Below are 16,474 nucleotides of genomic sequence, written 5' to 3'. Positions count from 1 at the left end.
GCTTTCCTCCTCCAAAAACTAGGTGCGTCTTGTGGTCTGGTGCGTCTTATAGAGCGAAAAATACGGTATACTCTGACATCAACAGAGCTCACTGAAATATTTTTTCAAAGCACAAAACATAAGCAGACAATCCTATCCAAATAATTTATCCACATGCCCTAAATGTTGTAACTCTTATTATTATTATTATTATTATTATTATTATTAGTGGGTGCCAAGTTCTAAATTCTTGAGTCTTGGTGTTAGAATTTATCGAATGTTAAGAGTGTTAAAACTTGTGGTCAGACACTGGATTTACCAAATTGTTAAAATACAGGCCAAACCACTTTCCTGTGTTCAGGAAATTTCCTGAGAGAATGGGCAATTCACAAAGCAAAGACTCAGGGCCTGACGGCAGATGGGTATGAGCCACTCTTTCATCTGGGAAAGAGTTTGCAGAGACAGAGCAGGGTTGAGATTTAGGATTGCAGTTGGCTGGGAAGAAAGTTGGAAGCAGAGAAGGTGAGCCATGGCTGTTGTCATTTGAATCCAAAGCTGTGGGGGCTATGGAATAAGCAGGACTCTCTAAGGGTGTGAATGCTGTGAGCCCCTCCATGGTAGGCTCAGGTTGTATATACAGTATGTGTAAATAAAACATACATCATAAAGACACCCCAGTCTCAGCTGTGCCTCATTTCCAAAAGGAAATAGGAAGCCTGGGTAAGTGCCTGAAACCCCTGGATTCACACCACCTGGATATTGGGGTAGCAGGTAGCAATAATAATAATAATAAACAAAGCTAAATGGTAGATGATGCTGGGGATGCTTGATGCAAATTTATTTCCCTGTCTCTATATGGGACTGGCCAAATCTTGAAAGAGATTTGAAGTTTGACCAGAACAAACAACTCCTCTGGCTCTCCAGCTAAAAAAACAAAACCACGATATAGCACCAAAATGCCCAAGAACCGCAGCTGCCAGTCAGAGTAGGCAATACTGGGCTAGTGGTCTGACTCAGTAAAAGGGAACTTCGTATGTTTCTCCACGCAGGTTGCTCCTCATTCAGTCTAGGTGGGTACTCTAGCTGTGCTTACAAGCACAGAAATAATACAATCAGCGTAGAAACAGTCCTTAGGCCGGTGATTCCTATTCCGCCCTGCTGTGACGAGGACGCTTTCCTCTAGATCCGGCTAAGCGGCAACGCCCCCGAAGGAGTTAAAGCTACACCAGAGGAGGGCCCCTTCCCTCCATCCCAGCTCCTCGCGCGCGCGGGAGGCGGCCATTCTTTAATTATTTATCTGACTCTGATTTTTTTTGCAGATGCCAGCTGCAGCCGCGGCTTCCAACATTCCCCGCCCTCCTCCCTCCTAACTGGGCAACCTATTGGAAGGGAAGCCGATTCGGCCGCCCAGCTCCCCGGAGCCCGCGCTGTTAGCGGGAAGCGGCGGCTGGTCGCCAGCCAATCGGGCCGAGCGTGAGGCGGAGCCATGCCGGCTAGTAGCTTCTGTGGAAGAGGGGCTGTACAAAGCCTGGTTTTGAAAGGGGCGGGTTGCCTCTCGCCTGCAAAGAGGAGCGTGTGAGGGAGCGAGCGCGCGCCGGGCCGGGCCGGGTGAGGCAGCCGCCGCCGCTGCAGCTTCGCTGAGGGGAGCCGGTCCTTTTATCTGCTAGGAGAGGCCGAGGCGGCGGCGGCTCTTCGCGGGAGGTGCCGTTTCTCTTTGCAATGAGCTGAGGACCACTCTTCTGGCTGGCTGCAAGGGGCACAGAAGGCTAGCCCTCCACACCGCACGCCGATACATTGAGAGCCAGTAGAAGCAGCAGCAGCAGCAGGAGGAGGAGGAGGTGGCGGCGGCGGCTGGTGGAGTGTGCATAAGCAGTACGGAGTCAGCCTCGGCGGGTCTTTTTCCATCCCCTCCCCTCGTTGTGGAAAAATTTGTGTGGTGCTGTGGGGTTCCCCCCACCCCGCTTTGTTTTTGTATTTTGCATCGCTGCTTCGGCGGGAGAGCGAGCCGTGCCGCTTGTTGCTAGCCCCTGCAGTGGAGACAGCGCATCCTCGCACGGAGGCAGCAGTGCAACGTCGGCTTTTTGGCGGAGGACTCCCTCCATGGATCTGTTCGCTGGAGAGATGATATAGACGCAGGAATCTCTCCTCTTCTGATCACCCACCTGCGCCTCTTCTTCCCCTCCCCCACCTCTTCCCCGCCGCCCTTGATTTGAATCACCCCGTAGATCTTGTTTATTTTTATACATTTTTCCCCCTCCCATGTGCCATCCCAAGGGCAAGCAGCACTGCCGTCCCAGCAGCCTCAGCAATCCCACCCATTTGGTTCATTCGAGCAGGGAAAAGGATGATGCCTCCGGCACTCCAGTCTCCGATTTGAGTCGAGAGCTTGGAGTAAATAAATTTAACTCAAGGCTTCGAGGGTTGCTGCTGTATGCTATTCCTTCCCCATTGCAGCAATGTCGTGTTCGCCTTGAGAAGGAAGAGCCGGGAAAGAGGGGTGTCTGGGAGGCTTGCTTGCTTGTGGTTCTCCAAGCCAATTTGTAGGGCCACCTTCCTTAAATAGGAGGGATCAAACAATGACCCAGCTGGCTTCCCAACGCCTCCAGCGCTGCTGCTGTGGCTGCCCTCTGCACCACCTCTCTAGATGACCAACAAATAAGCAGTTGCCCGCGGGGCAAAATTAAGAATGACGGTACTGGGTCGTTTTGCTCCGCTTCCTGGAGAGCGTTATCAGCGACTGAAATATGCAGCCTCTTTAGGACCTTTCTGACCAGCAGGTCCCTTTTGCGGCGGCAGGATCGCCTTGACCTCACACTGAGAGAGGAATTATCGTGGTGGCTTTTTCCCTGATGATGCATTTCGACTGGAAGGTGGTCTTTGCTTAAGGTGCGGGAGAAAACAAAACCCCAGCTGCCTCCATCACATTTGCTTTTCTATGCATGGAAGTCGTGTTTCAACAAATGGCCAAAGCACTGGGGACTTGTGAAAATGACAGAGTGGGAATCCTCACCAGAGTTCCATATGTAGGGGAACTTGCCTCCCAGCTCTCAGTGGATCTCTTTTTTTTCTATTCCCAGCAGCCTCTGGAGGGAAGGGGAATTCAACTGGCTGGCGAACCAGTCACCTTAAGGGTTTGAATTCCTTTATCACTGAGAACTTTGTTTTATTTGGACTTGGCCAGGACTCACACACACACATGTCTTTCCTCTGCTGCACCTTCCACCATAGGGTGAGAGAAACTGCTCAGAAGTGTTGGTTCTTCCTTGCTATGAGTGGAATTCCTTGTGATTTTATTTCTCTCCCTCCTACTCCTTTATAACTTGCCCCCACAATCCCTCCCCCTTCTCTTCTGCCTTGGCAGGGCATGTCCCGCTCCAACAGTGTGAGCCCTCCGGGGTTTGCAGCTTCTGCTGTGCCCAGGGGTGGAGGTGCGGAACAGCATCGTTCTGCCTGGGGAGAGGCTGACTCCAGAGCCAATGGCTATTCCTATCCTCTTTCTACCAGGGCCTCAGTAAAAAAAGCTTCCCGTATGGAAAGCAGGTGGAGAAGTGATGAAGACTACGAGTCACCGAGCAGCAGGAACCACGGGGTGAGTGGCTGCAGGATGATGAGCTTCAGGTCCAAGTCTGCCTGGCAGGATCATGGGGTTGACAAGAGCCAGCACTCTCGCCGTGCAGGAGATCCATCGCTTGCCATGAGTCCTAGACGCTATGGTGTGGAGCAGGGTGAGGTGCATCCACGCTGTGTGGAACTGGGGCTAGAGGAGAAGCGGATCAAAGCCAAGATTGATGAGTTGGAGGAGGAGGAAGAACTGGATGGCGAAGGGCGGTCTGAGATGGTCTTCTCCATGGGCAGCTGCTGTGGTAGCTTGCTGCAGATCTTCAGGTCGAAAAAGTTTCAGTCGGAGAAACTGGAGCACCTCTACCAGCGCTACTTTTTCCGTCTTAATCAGAGCAGCCTGACCATGCTGATGGCAGTGTTGGTTTTAGTGTGCCTGGTCATGCTGCTCTTCCACACCGTTCACGGCTACTACCAGGTGCCCTATGTGGTGGTGCTGTCCTTGGCCATCCTGCTTATGGTGGCTCTGGGTGCCATCTGCAATCGCAATGATTTCCACCAGGACCACATGTGGCTCATGTGCTACTCTGTCATTCTGGTGGTGTTGGCCGTTCAAGTGGTTGGCTGCTTGCTGATGCAGCCCCGAAGTGCCTCGGAGGGCATCTGGTGGACTATCTTTTTCATCTACAGCATCTACACCTTGCTGCCAGTCAGGATGAGGGCTGCGGTCATCAGTGGTGTGGTGCTGTCTGCCATCCATCTGGCCATTTCTCTCAAAGTCAATGCAGAAGACAAGTTCTTATTGAAACAGGTAAGGCTGGGTTTTTGGAAGCTTTCACAGCTTCTGGTTGCTAGTACAAATTTGGACTTGGTTCAGTTTGAGAAATAGTTGTTTTCCCAGGAATTATGCAGCTACCAGCTATTATTGTGGGGACTTGATTTATTGATTGCCCTGAAGTGTGAAGCAGTTATTAATGATGACGATCCCTGTAATCACCTGAGTTTCATTCCCAGTGTTTTTCATGGCTTCACACTGAATGATAGTTTGCCTTGAAAATAAAAATGTTAAAAATATGTTTACTGTTATGTGCCTGAAATTCAGGACTGATTTCACTAGAAATCACAGAGAAGTAGAAATAAGGATTTCCTAACTTGCTGCAAAATTTAGCTTCTTATTGCTGAAGATATAGATTTTAGAATAGTCTAGCTACTTATCTGCTTTGTAGCAGTTAAAGCGGCATGGGAAGGTATCCTTACTATTTACTATGGGTGGTATAGAGTCAAAAAAATTATATTGCAATGCACCATTGTCAGAAATGTCATTTTTTGGATAATGCATTTTTGCATTGAACCTGAAATTCCTGCCTCTGCAGTGCTTGGGAAAGAAAGAAAAACTTCTGTTTAAATATGCTGCATACCAAAGCTTCAGAGATGTTTTTTTCAGCAACCAAGTATACCAGGGTTGTCTTTCTGTTTAGTAAAAATAGCAGTTTCTGTGTGGAAGTGCGTGTGCACATGTGGGTTGCTTGTAGCTTTAAGAATACTGTTTCCACTTTAAAAGTTGTGTGCTGTTCCGATGGGTAGGCATTTACTTCATAAAGTTAGGAAGCAGGTGTTAAGATTACCCTGTTGCAGTATTGACTCTCCACACACAACTACCAAAGGACATGTGAGTTAATATTTAAAATACTCAGTAATACATTGGTTGGATGCATTGTACATAGCTCTTTATGTCCTGAGGAGGTAACATTTGAAATCTGCATACCAGGACCTGCATACATATTTACTGCCTTGGGTGCAAAAAAATTCAAAGTATCCTGTGAGAAATTTCTCCTTAAACATGACTAGATTATATTTTGCTGAATACTGCTTTATTTGCAAAGTATTCATTCACCTATGATTGATTAGGATTCAACCACAATTGTATAGATAAGGTAACTGGTTTACAAATACTTTGGTAAGAACCATCCATGGGGAAGGGGGGGGGGAGAATCTCTTTGGGTAGAAAATTGGAAGTCCCTTGTGCCTACATTGTATGAGGAACCCAACGAAGACATGTGCTGTGTGTTTATATATCCATTACTTTAGGAATTGCTGGCTTAAGCAATTTGGGATTGTTTTATTTTGCTTCCATCACCTAAAGAGAACGTGTAAAATCTTCCCATACCTATTATTCATGGACATTGAACAGGCACATCCAGATTTCTTACAAGCTCATAGCTAAAAGCAGCAGCTGCAAGCCATCAAATCCTTGGTTCAAATCTCACCTCAGTTATGAACTCATTATGAAACTTTAAACAAGCTGTTAAATCTCACAGCTGTGGCCCTCACCCATCAGCAATATAAGAATTATAATACTGGACTACCTCATAGGATTGTTGTAAAGTTCCTGGATAACCAGCTCTCATTTATTTACTTCCCCATTTAGTACAAACATAGTTCGTACTAACATATAAAGTGGTAAACTATGGTGACCTTCTGAACCAGAGTAAGAAATCATAGTCTGATGGATGTAATGGCGAACTGTTCAGAATAGGAGGAAAATAAGTTTATCTAAATGAATAAAGCAGTAGTGAAGGAAAGGAGGGGCTCAGGGGGATCGCTGGGCAGCACGGTGGTGGGGCTGTAGGGAGACATGGCCTTTGGTGGGTGTCTCAGGCATTGCAGGGGGGCAAAGCCACTGCCAGTCCCTCAAAACATCAGGTATGGAAGTTTTGGTGATTTATTCCAAAAAAAGCTCAAAAATGGTGGCGGCTCCCCAACTGGGGTTGCTATGCCACTGCATAAAGAGAAAGGACAAGGGACTGTGTAAGCCAAGACTGACCTTTTAAATGACATACTACATTTTGATGTTACCTGTGAACCTGCCCAATGTATGTGAAGTATGTGAAATGCTTGAAACTTGCTGTGTAAAAAATAAGTGTTGCTAGCCAGCAATAACCTGCAGCTTCTGACTATGAAAATGTGAGCCATCTGTGCTATAATTTAGTGAACTTTTTATTAGCCAGGTTCATGCTATGGAACAGGTCTTCAAATCTAAGTTGATTTTTTCCATACACAAAAAAAAGGTTTATAACGATATCTATTGTGCGTTAAGGCTGTAGGCAAGAGCTTATATTTAGAGCCATCTGATACTAAAAATCCATATCGGCAACTGCCTCACAACTGTTAGCAGGCATTTTTGTTACCTAGGCTGTAGCTTGTTACCATGGAAATCTAATTTTTCTTTGACACTGCCCCACTGATGCATACATTTCCTTTCGTTTTCTTTCTGGTTTGTGGATTTTAAAAAGCGTGGAGATGGATAAAAGCCAAGTAAATCAAATTATTTTCATGCCTTTCAGCTGCTGCTATTTTTGGTCTTCATTTCATTCTTTCCTAATGAAATCCTTATTGATAAGTTGCTTGTTGAGGGGTTATATTGCTATTGATTAGTAGTGAAACTAATGGCTGATGCTGCAATCCTTTTCACACGGCAAGGCCCGTTGAAATCAATGGGAAGACATGCATAGGATTGCACTGTGAGCGGCTAATAGCTGTGGCTTTATTTGAATCAATGGTTATATCTAGAACAGGTAGGTATGTGTGCCCCTTCTTTTAAGATCCTCTGATTACACAACAGTTACAAAGACCTCTAAAGTTAGAAACATTTGCATCAAGCATTTTATTCTTCACTTGCTTTATTATCTAAATCTACAATGTCCCCAAGAATCTAGTGTGTCATTGTAATAACATAAATATAAGGAGGGAAACTCTGACAAGATTCATTAGTCTTTATCATAACTCCTTTTTTCTTTCTTTCTTCAAAATTCCTTGCATGTTTTTATTTCAGGAAGAATCTCCAGGTTCACGTCAAAGTTCACTTTAGGTGAAAGCTCAGTGCCAGCACTAAACATTTCATCTTTTTCTATCTTCTCACCGTTTGCTGCTCCACAGAATTCTACTGGAATACAATGGGTGGTAACCAACCCCATTTACATTAATGGTCCTAAGTCAGTCACGGTCATTAATTTCTATGGGTCTATTTTTGAATATGACTGGATTGTATTCCATGTTAATGTGTATGAGGCAGATTCAGAGCTTAACAGGCTCTTGTACTGTTAGTTCTTTTTATGGCAAGATTATTTTTGGTGCAGCGCTGAAGTATCTAGGCATGCATCTTGAAGGATGGTGCCAATATATAGTTCACTGAAAATTAAAATGCACCACACACATCACTCTGTTCCAGGGTAAAAGCAAAATATGAAGGCACTACTTGCTTGCATGTAAGTTTCTGTGTTAGGGCCATATGCTTTTTTTGTGCGATATAGGAATTCACATTAACCTAATATTAGTCGTTGGTGACCTAGAATAAGGTGTAGTTAGAGAGTCATAGCAACTGTACTTTTGCTTCTTCCCCACCCATTGCGTTCTTATTCTAGCCCTTTTTCTTTTCCAGCAGAGTCCTGATAACATAGTTTTCAAACAGCTGCACCATCATGTGTCTTTGTTTTATAATTATTCTCTGATCCAAGCTAGGCTCCCAGCTGTTTAGACCTTTTAACAACAGCTGTGTCACAACAATACTCTATTTTAACGCTTTCTGACCTTGAAGTCTGAGAACAAGCTACATGTGGTGTCTCTTCACCCTATAGGCTTGCATTAATTAAACATATTTGATCCAATAGTATGCTGAGTAGCTTTACTATGGGTGTAATAATAGCCTGCTTGTCCCTTTGTGAATGGATGGAAGCATGCATGTGAGTTCACATGTGCCACATGCAATCTGTAAGTGGTACATCATTCACACATACAACTCCCTCCAAGAAAGCTTGTCTCTGTTTTGGGAAAGAGTGAAGCTGCCTGTTCTTTGCAGTGAAACATCAACTGACACTCCAGATAACCATCTCATCAAGGTGCTGCTTGTTGAGTAAGATCTAATTGGATTGTAGTGTTGCAGAATAGCCTTAATAGTAACACAGCCATGGTTCATGGACACTTCCTACTGCCTGTCTATTTTTGCTGATTAGGAATCAAAAATCTGATTTTTTTCTCACTTGAATTGTCTTTTTATGCTGTAGGCCAGAGGTTGCCAACCTTTTTGGGCTAGAGGGCACATGTGGACTTTTGAGAGAGTGCAGTGGGTGCCAGTCCTAAAATGGCATAATACAAAATGACTGCCACACCTAAAAGAGCAGAAAAAGACAAAGTATGCTGTGAGCATCTGTTGCCCCATTTATGCATCGGGAGGGTGGGGGTGGGGATATCTATATTGCCACTGTTACACCTGCTCACAGAGAAAAACTCTTTGCACCTCTCCGCTGTTCAGAATGGATGGCATGGTGGGCCATCCAATATCCTGGCACCCAATAAAATGTGGTATGTTTAAGGGGGCATATTCAATGCAGAAGAGGCTGAGGTAGTGCAAACAGGAACTGAGCAGAAAAGTATTTCTTGTGGCTTTTTGAACCAATAATTACTTAGGACTTTTGTGAGTGTCTTAAGAAGTACCGGTGAGCACACTGGTGCCCTTAGGCACTGTATTGGCAATCTGCATGCCAGAATTGAAGCTCCTGTCTTTAAAAGATGTGTGTCGGGGGGGGGGGGAACAGTCTGTGATGCTATGTAACAGAAATAGAAGTGTCATGGTGTGCCTTATTTTAGAAATGTTGAACTGAACTTAATTTATTGCCTACTATTAACTGTGGCAAGAAAAGCTCTAGAGTTGGCATTCAGCAGACCATCTGAATATTGTCAGTTAATCACCTATTTGTCTCTGGTTAAATACAGAGAAGCCAAGATTATCCTTCTGCAGGAAGCAAGCAGCCTGTGCTTTTAATTGGATCGTGGTTTTATCAGATAGGAATGAGGGCTTCCTTCTATCTGGTGGTCTGTCTACACATATTCTTCATTGTGATCCCTTGCTTGGTAGTGAAACCCACAACCACATTTAATAGCTGATCTTTGTCCTCTAAACTTTTTTATAGTTTAAAACAAAAATTGTAGTTGTGCAACCTGGGTTTTCTTCCCCCAGGACAGTTTCTCTGCTGCGTCTCTCTGCTATCCCCAGCAATGTCTCTGTGTCTCTGTATGCAAAGTGTTTATCTGTCCCCTATCTGCGGAATGTGTGCCTCCATGAGTGTATGCACGTTTTTGTCATGTGATCTGTGGAGGAATAGCCAGCCTTTAATGGAGCCCTGAGAGAGGTTAGCCACCTCTGCTTTAGAACATATTAATTTCATTATTTCACAACTGTTGATTAACCTTTGAAGTTAGCATGTCTTTCACTCTCTGTTAGCATTTTGCTAAGTTAATTCTTTAGATACTTGGTAATGATATTGTCCTTTGAACCCAGCCTTCCCCCGCCCCTGCCCCCGGCCAAGCGAACATGCTCACTGAAAACTGACCCAAATTAATTGAGACACTGAAGCACTGTTCACTAGCCAAGTCTTTAAAAGGGAACATCATTCTATATCTGAATGGATAAATGATATCTAAAAATTCTGTTTATAAAGGGCAATTATAGATACAAAAGTCTTATGAATGTCATTCTCACCATCACATAAAATGAGCTCGTTTCTGCAAGCTCACTACAGAATAGCTTGTGCTCTTTGAATTTGATGACTAGGGCACAGATCATAGAACCAAAGAGTTGGGAGGGACCCCAGCTGTCATCTATTCTAACCTCCTGCAATGCAGGAATACTGCCTACTGCCATACCTGGGTGGACACAAACCACCAACCTTTTGATCAACTGCCAGATGCATAGCAACGGTAAAATGCATTCTAGGTCATCCCAGAATTTGGCACTGAAAAAGATGGCACATCTAGAATGGGTGACATTGGTTCAGATGTTACAGTAAATCATAGTTAAATATTATGCATGTGAGCTTGTGCCCTTCCTCCTTTTCCAGCATAGCCATTTCCATTTTCAAATAATTGACATTTGTCACTTTGTTCAGACCATGAGCAGCAGTTCGTGTTTTAACTATGCCTTATCTGAACAATTCATGATTATTAACCATGGCACAAAGTTGGCTTGTTCGGTTTATCTACAGTTTAGATTGGTTACAGTTTATTTGTATTCATACATAATTCCAAATCACAGTTAATTGAGAATGGAAGTATATGCTTCTGATCTCTTCTTTATAGCTGTGTGGGATGGGGAACACACAAGCCCAATGATTCCTGCATATCACAGGAAACTTTGGTTTAGCTTTGCATGCAAACACAAAAACATGTGAGCTTCATTGTCCAAATGGACACTCTTGACGGGTACTGGTTGTTGTTTTTTTGCATAAGTAAGTGAAACATAAGTCGTATCTGTTATGATCTCTTTGGCTTCTGTTTTTCTCATTTTTACATCTTATTTTTCCAATTTCTTACCATTTCTGCATTGAACTGTTAGCCTGTGGATTGAGGTTACCTTTTAAAATGTTTTGCATGGTGCCTAGTTTTTTTAGTTCCATGGGAATAACAAATAAATGTAGTAGCAGTAAAAAAATAAGCTATTGTAGCTTTCAGACTTCAGTTGCAAGAAAGTTATTGTCTATTATTTATTAGCAATTTACTGTAAACTTTTAATAATTGGTTTATTGCTGCATCACAAACAAGGCTATTTTTTCTTGAACCTGTATTAGGTTTAGTTAGCTCTTCAAGCAGTAATAGAGAAAATTGTAGCTGGGATAAGAGTACCAAGGGCGAAGGGAAGCAATACAGTGGTACCTCGGGTTAAGTACTTAATTCGTTCCAGAGATCTGTTCTTAACCTGAAACTGTTCTTAACCTGAAGCACCACTTTAGCTAATGGGGCCTCCCGCTGCCGCCGTGCCGCCAAAGCACAATTTCTGTTCTCATCCTGAAGCAAAGTTCTTAACCTGAGGTACTATTTCTGGGCTAGCGGAGTCTGTAACCTGAAGCGTCTGTAACCTGAAGCATCTGTAACCTGAGGTACCACTGTACAACTGTTTGGGGAATACGCACTTCGGTCATCAGGGCATTGCTTAAATGAGTTAAGCTAACAAGTAAAATTTGCCTTCTTATTTTACTTTGTAAATTGGGAGTGACTTTAAACTTGTTATCATTTGTAGCTTGTCTGGGTCTTTTTATAAAGCTGGAACAGTTCTGGAATGTTTTTTTTTCCTTGCCTTGGTCAGTTCAACAACGGTTTCTTGAGTGCCTGCCATTAACTGTGCTTGGCATGCAATTAACGCAGGAGATTTTATTTGAACGTTGTAGACTAGACCAGTTATCAAACAGTTGGACTTCTTGGTTGCAGTACTGATGATGTGCTAAAACAGGTCTGTGTTAACAAGTTCATGAGAATCTAGGCAAGAGACAGGACTGCTTGTCTTCTGTGGTGTCATGTCTTGTATCTGCATCTGCAAAGTGTTTACGTATGAATGTTGGTCACTTAATGGCTGCAGCATCAAGTGGTGACATGTGTGAATGTGCCATGAGCCTCTGCATGTATATGAACAAGTTAATCCATTGAGAAGTGGCATATTATGAGATTCTATAGAATCATTCAGCTAATGGTCAAAGAATTAAGCCTTTTTTTTAAAAGGACAGATTTTTAAAACTGCACAGATTCCCTTTTTAAGTAAGTGATAGTTCATTTTTTAAATAATCTTAAAAAATGCAAGACTTCATATTTTCCATATAGGCACTTGTGTGCTATTTGTGACCCACCAAGCCAAATGCAGCCCATCAGTTATGTACGGCAATTCCCCGGGGCATTACAGATGCCCTACTTTTGCTGACTGCAACTGCAGAACCTGAAGGGAATGATTCAGACCCTGGCTCTCCACAATGCATTGTGAAAAATCATTTTTTTTAATTCAGTCTGTATTAATTTGCTGCATTGGGAATATGGACAGTGACCAAAAGCCAGAGCCACAACTAAGAGAGCTTAACATTTCTTAAATACAGTGCTTTTTTCCCCTGGGGGGACATAGGGGTACTCATTCCTCTAAACATGTTGTGAATCTAAGTTTGGCCTCATTGAGGGGCAGTATTTCAATACGAGTAGGAAAATGAGAGTACCCTCTAAATATAATGGACAAGTGGTGAAATATTGTAGATACCTATTTAAAACAGTGAAAGTATGATTCAAAATAAACAATGCATTAGATTAAAATGATTATAATACAACAGATGAAATTACTACATTGAGGCTATAGCTATTAGCTGCTTAAGGTAGATCACAGACAAAAAGTGAAATATAAGAAAGCAAACATCATTTTAACACCTTCCCTGCAGTCCAGCTAATTTATGAGCAAGAAGAATGAGAATGTTTCACTACATCAGGGATGGCCAACTCCTATGAGACAGCGATCTACTCACAGAATAAAAAGCTGGCAGTGATCTACCCCCCCTTTTTTGGGGGGGGTGTTCAGGGCAAAGCTGTTAAGTTTTTTTTTTTAGGGAGCAAAGTCCCGTGTTTTTTTTGGGGGGGGGGTTTCGAGACAAAGTTGTTGAGCTTTTTTAGGCAGAAAGGGGAAAAGTCGCTCACCTAATTGTCACTGATGAAACAATCAGCCTCACTGCAAAAACTCCTTCTGTTCTGCAGATTATGCAGCAATGGAGCACGGGGGCAGGGCAGGATAGGATTCTATTTTAACACCTCTAAGGAAAGGGAGCCAGCGATAGACCGCAATCTACCAAAACCTGTTGGACATCCCTGCACTAGATTAGAGAGGCAGAAAAGCATATTGAAACAAGATAGGAAAAGTTATTTGAGGAGTGTATATATGCCCTTTACATTGAGAGAGACTTGGGATATTTGGTGAGTAATGAGTTTAAAAAGATTGTAAATTTGTAAAATATTAACCCAAGGTGTCAGAATTGTCATGGCTTGTCCATGACGATTGGAAGACATAAAAAGATAGGCTACATTTTTCTTATATTGTTGCTATGTGAGCCTATTTGTAGCCTATTAAAGGCCTCTCCTGGAAGCAGACAAGCTTGCCTGATGAAATGCAAAAAGCACAGACCCACTCTCCATCTTCCAAAAACACTAAGCCACAATAATCGAAGATGTGACCCAAGAGCCGCATGTAGCCATTGAGGCCTCTTTCTGTGGCCCTCAGAAACACTTGGTGCCTGCCCCCTGCCAGCCCTTGTGCTGCCTTTCCAAAGCCAGCTAAGCAAAGTGCTGGGTTTGAGGGCTCTCATAGTGTCCTTTTCAAAATCTAGTTAGCACTTTCCCAGCTTTGAGTAGGAGGTGAGAGGGTTCTAGGACCTGCCAGAATCTCAGGCCTGCTTCCCAAAGCCCTGTGCCTCTTGCAGTCCATTTGGTATGTAAAGCTGGACCACCCTGCGCTTCAGTGAAGGTGCTGGTGGGACAGGGAGTAAAATAACCATGGCAGAAAGCCAATGTCAGCTAAAGGTTGTGTGAAAGATCAGGAGAGCAAAAATGTGGGCTCTCCCAAACGTTATTTGTAAAGTAGGTCCAAAAATCTAGGAAGCCATTACAGTGGTACCTCGGGTTACATACGCTTCAGGTTACAGACTCCGCTAACCCAGAAATATTGCTCCAGGTTAAGAACTTGGTTTCAGGATGAGAACAGAAATTGTGCTCCGGCGGCGTGGCAGCAGCAGAAGGCTCCATTAGCTAAAGTGGTGCTTCAGGTTAAGAACAGTTTCAGGTTAAGTACGGACCTCTGGAACGAATTAAGTACTTAACCCGAGGTACCACTGTACTCTTCATCTGCCCCTTCATGCATGGTCAGTTTATAATAACATTCAGATCAAAACTTTTTCCTATAGGAGGAAAGAGAACAACTCATGCTGGCACGGTCACGTCTTTTTCTAGACTTCTTTTTAGACATCATCCTCTGCAAAACGTTAAAATGCACATGGGAAGGCAGTGTACAGGTCTACAGAGAACTCTTTATGTTGAATGGCTGATTAATGCTGGTGCATGGATATTGTTTAGGAGTTATGGGTGGGGTTGTTTATTACGGTTTAAGAATTGATGCCTGAGTTTGATCCCCTCCTCCCCCCGCCGCCCCTGCCCCCCCCCCCCGGTTCCCTTTCCCTTGCATATTGTGGGGCTTTTTTGTTCTTGTTGTTAACTGTAAGATATGGGCAAGAGCTGCCATCTTTTAAATGACACTATGAAAGCCAGTATGGGAGCCTTTTTGCAGGGAACAAATGCTCTAAATAAAGAACTGATTTCTTTATTTATAAATATATGATGTAATCCACCCTGACGTTTCAAGTAAAGGCAGGTAAAATATATAAATAAATGCAATATGTCAAAAGCTCCACAGGACTGTGTGCTGATAATACGTATGACCATTTATTTTTCATTTTAAGATTAATGTAAACTCTGTCTTTCTGGTTATTGCTGTAATTCAGAGGAAGTAGTAATAAAACAGCCTGTGACACTGTCTTTGTTTGTTTTGGAGTAACTAGTCAAAAGTTCAGTGCTTGTACAGTGCGCTGTATTGCAGAAATTACTAGTTCTCTTTGGTGGTTTTTCCAAAATAGTATTTGCTATTATTTTAGCTTTTATTTTTGGACAGATCTTACCTTACAGTAATCTAATGAACCCCTTAAATCAGTATTTAAGCAATGATCTACCCACTTAATAAATCCCAGAAACATTAACTGATCCAAAATGCCATGCCCATCTATTGTTGGGTAGAAGTTTCAATAGGCAGTATATGATCAGCTTAAAGTGTCTTTATTGGTTACCATTTTCTTCCCAGACTCAACTTTTAAGGTGTGGGTTTTTCCCTTAAAGCAGGAATGGGAATCTGTGGCCCTTTGGCTGTTGTTGGTCTAAAACACCATCATCCATGGCCATTTTGGCCTTGCTGGTTGGGCCTGATGGGAGTTGTAGTTCAAACATTGGAGAAGGGGGGAAATTAAAATTCTTGCAATCTGGGTCCTGAGTATCTTGTCATAGTTTTCCCCTAGGATTCTCCTGTGCATTGTTGTTGTTGTTTAGTCGTTTAGTCGTGCCTGACTCTTCTTGACCCCATGGACCAAAGCACGCCAGGCACTCCTGTCTTCCACTGCCTCCCACAGTTTGGTCAAACTCCTGTGCATTAATATCAGCTAATGCTCTGCTCCGAATACCAGTGATTGTTAAACTTATAGATTTTGGGGTGGACCCCCCTGAACCCTAGAAATTAATAATTGGTAGGATTTTGATTATTTGAAGTATTGATGGGAAGATTGGAGGTCAGTGGAAAAGTATAGGCTAAGTTTTCTTTCCAAGTCCAGGGCTTCATCTGGGATAGAGGCATCAACATGACAAAAGGGATTGATGGCCCATCTGAGAGGCTGGGTCTGGGCAGACAGAGGCTGCCATGGTGATGGGGTGTGGGTTGGAAGTGTCAGGAAAAGAAAGTATTTAGCAAGGTGTGTTGGGAAGAAAGAGGGGTAGGAGTGGGATCCATCTTGGGCAGGCTGGCTGAGAGAGATGTCATTGACTCCAGGGCACTGGCGGAGGAATGGGGGGGCGAGGGCGCACTGCCCCTGGCACCATAAGGGAGGGAGTACCATCGCAGCTGCCACCCAGACATGCGCCATGCACCCCCCCCGTGTCGTGCACCATGCCCCCGCAAACAGCGCACCGCGACCCTGCGGGTGGCATGCCACGCCTCCAGGACACACGCCATGCCAGCCACGCCTCCGCCCTCCGGTGCCAGAGCATGCAGCTTCGCCACTGCTCCAGGGTTGCACTGCTGTGGGGGACAAGCCCCACTGAAATGACCATGCTGTAAGATCTGGACTCCCTCCATTCAGACTGAAGGTGGAAAAAAAAATACTGTTTTAAAGCTACAACACTCTTCACTGTGTCTCAATTCTCCAAAGGGACACAGACCCTGGGTGAATGTCTGGACCCCCACAGAGTCTTGCAGAGAGTGGGGGTGGCACCCAACTTTTGTAACTATATTCTATATTGTCTTCAAGGAGCAAGGCAGCTTTTACTAAAGTAATTT

The 16,474-nt window shown here is 43.8% G+C and overlaps 1 protein-coding gene across 6 annotated transcripts in view; it reads left to right on the top strand.

The window, feature by feature from the left end:
• Window positions 1-1,506: 1,506 nt before the first annotated feature.
• The window catches only part of ADCY5 (adenylate cyclase 5), a 184,855-nt gene continuing 169,887 nt past the window's right edge, over window positions 1,507-16,474 (top strand). For 2 of the 6 annotated variants that reach the window (XR_014158738.1, XM_081870719.1), the window contains exon 1: window positions 1,507-4,348. Coding sequence is in view for 3 of the 6 variants with exons in the window: in XM_081870719.1 (XP_081726845.1) it covers window positions 3,344-4,348 (1,005 nt within the window). In the remaining 3 variants the exon portion in view is untranslated. The remainder of the gene's footprint in view (window positions 4,349-16,474) is intronic. The other 4 variants (XM_081870721.1, XM_081870720.1, XR_014158736.1 and 1 more) reach the window with 3 other exon arrangements.

This window comes from Podarcis erhardii (genome assembly GCF_964252035.2).
Source record: "Podarcis erhardii genome assembly, chromosome: 1".
In the NCBI taxonomy this organism is placed as follows: Eukaryota; Metazoa; Chordata; class Lepidosauria; order Squamata; family Lacertidae; genus Podarcis; species Podarcis erhardii.
Note: the sequence above shows the minus strand (reverse complement) of the source record. Positions and strands in the feature narration are given on the sequence as shown.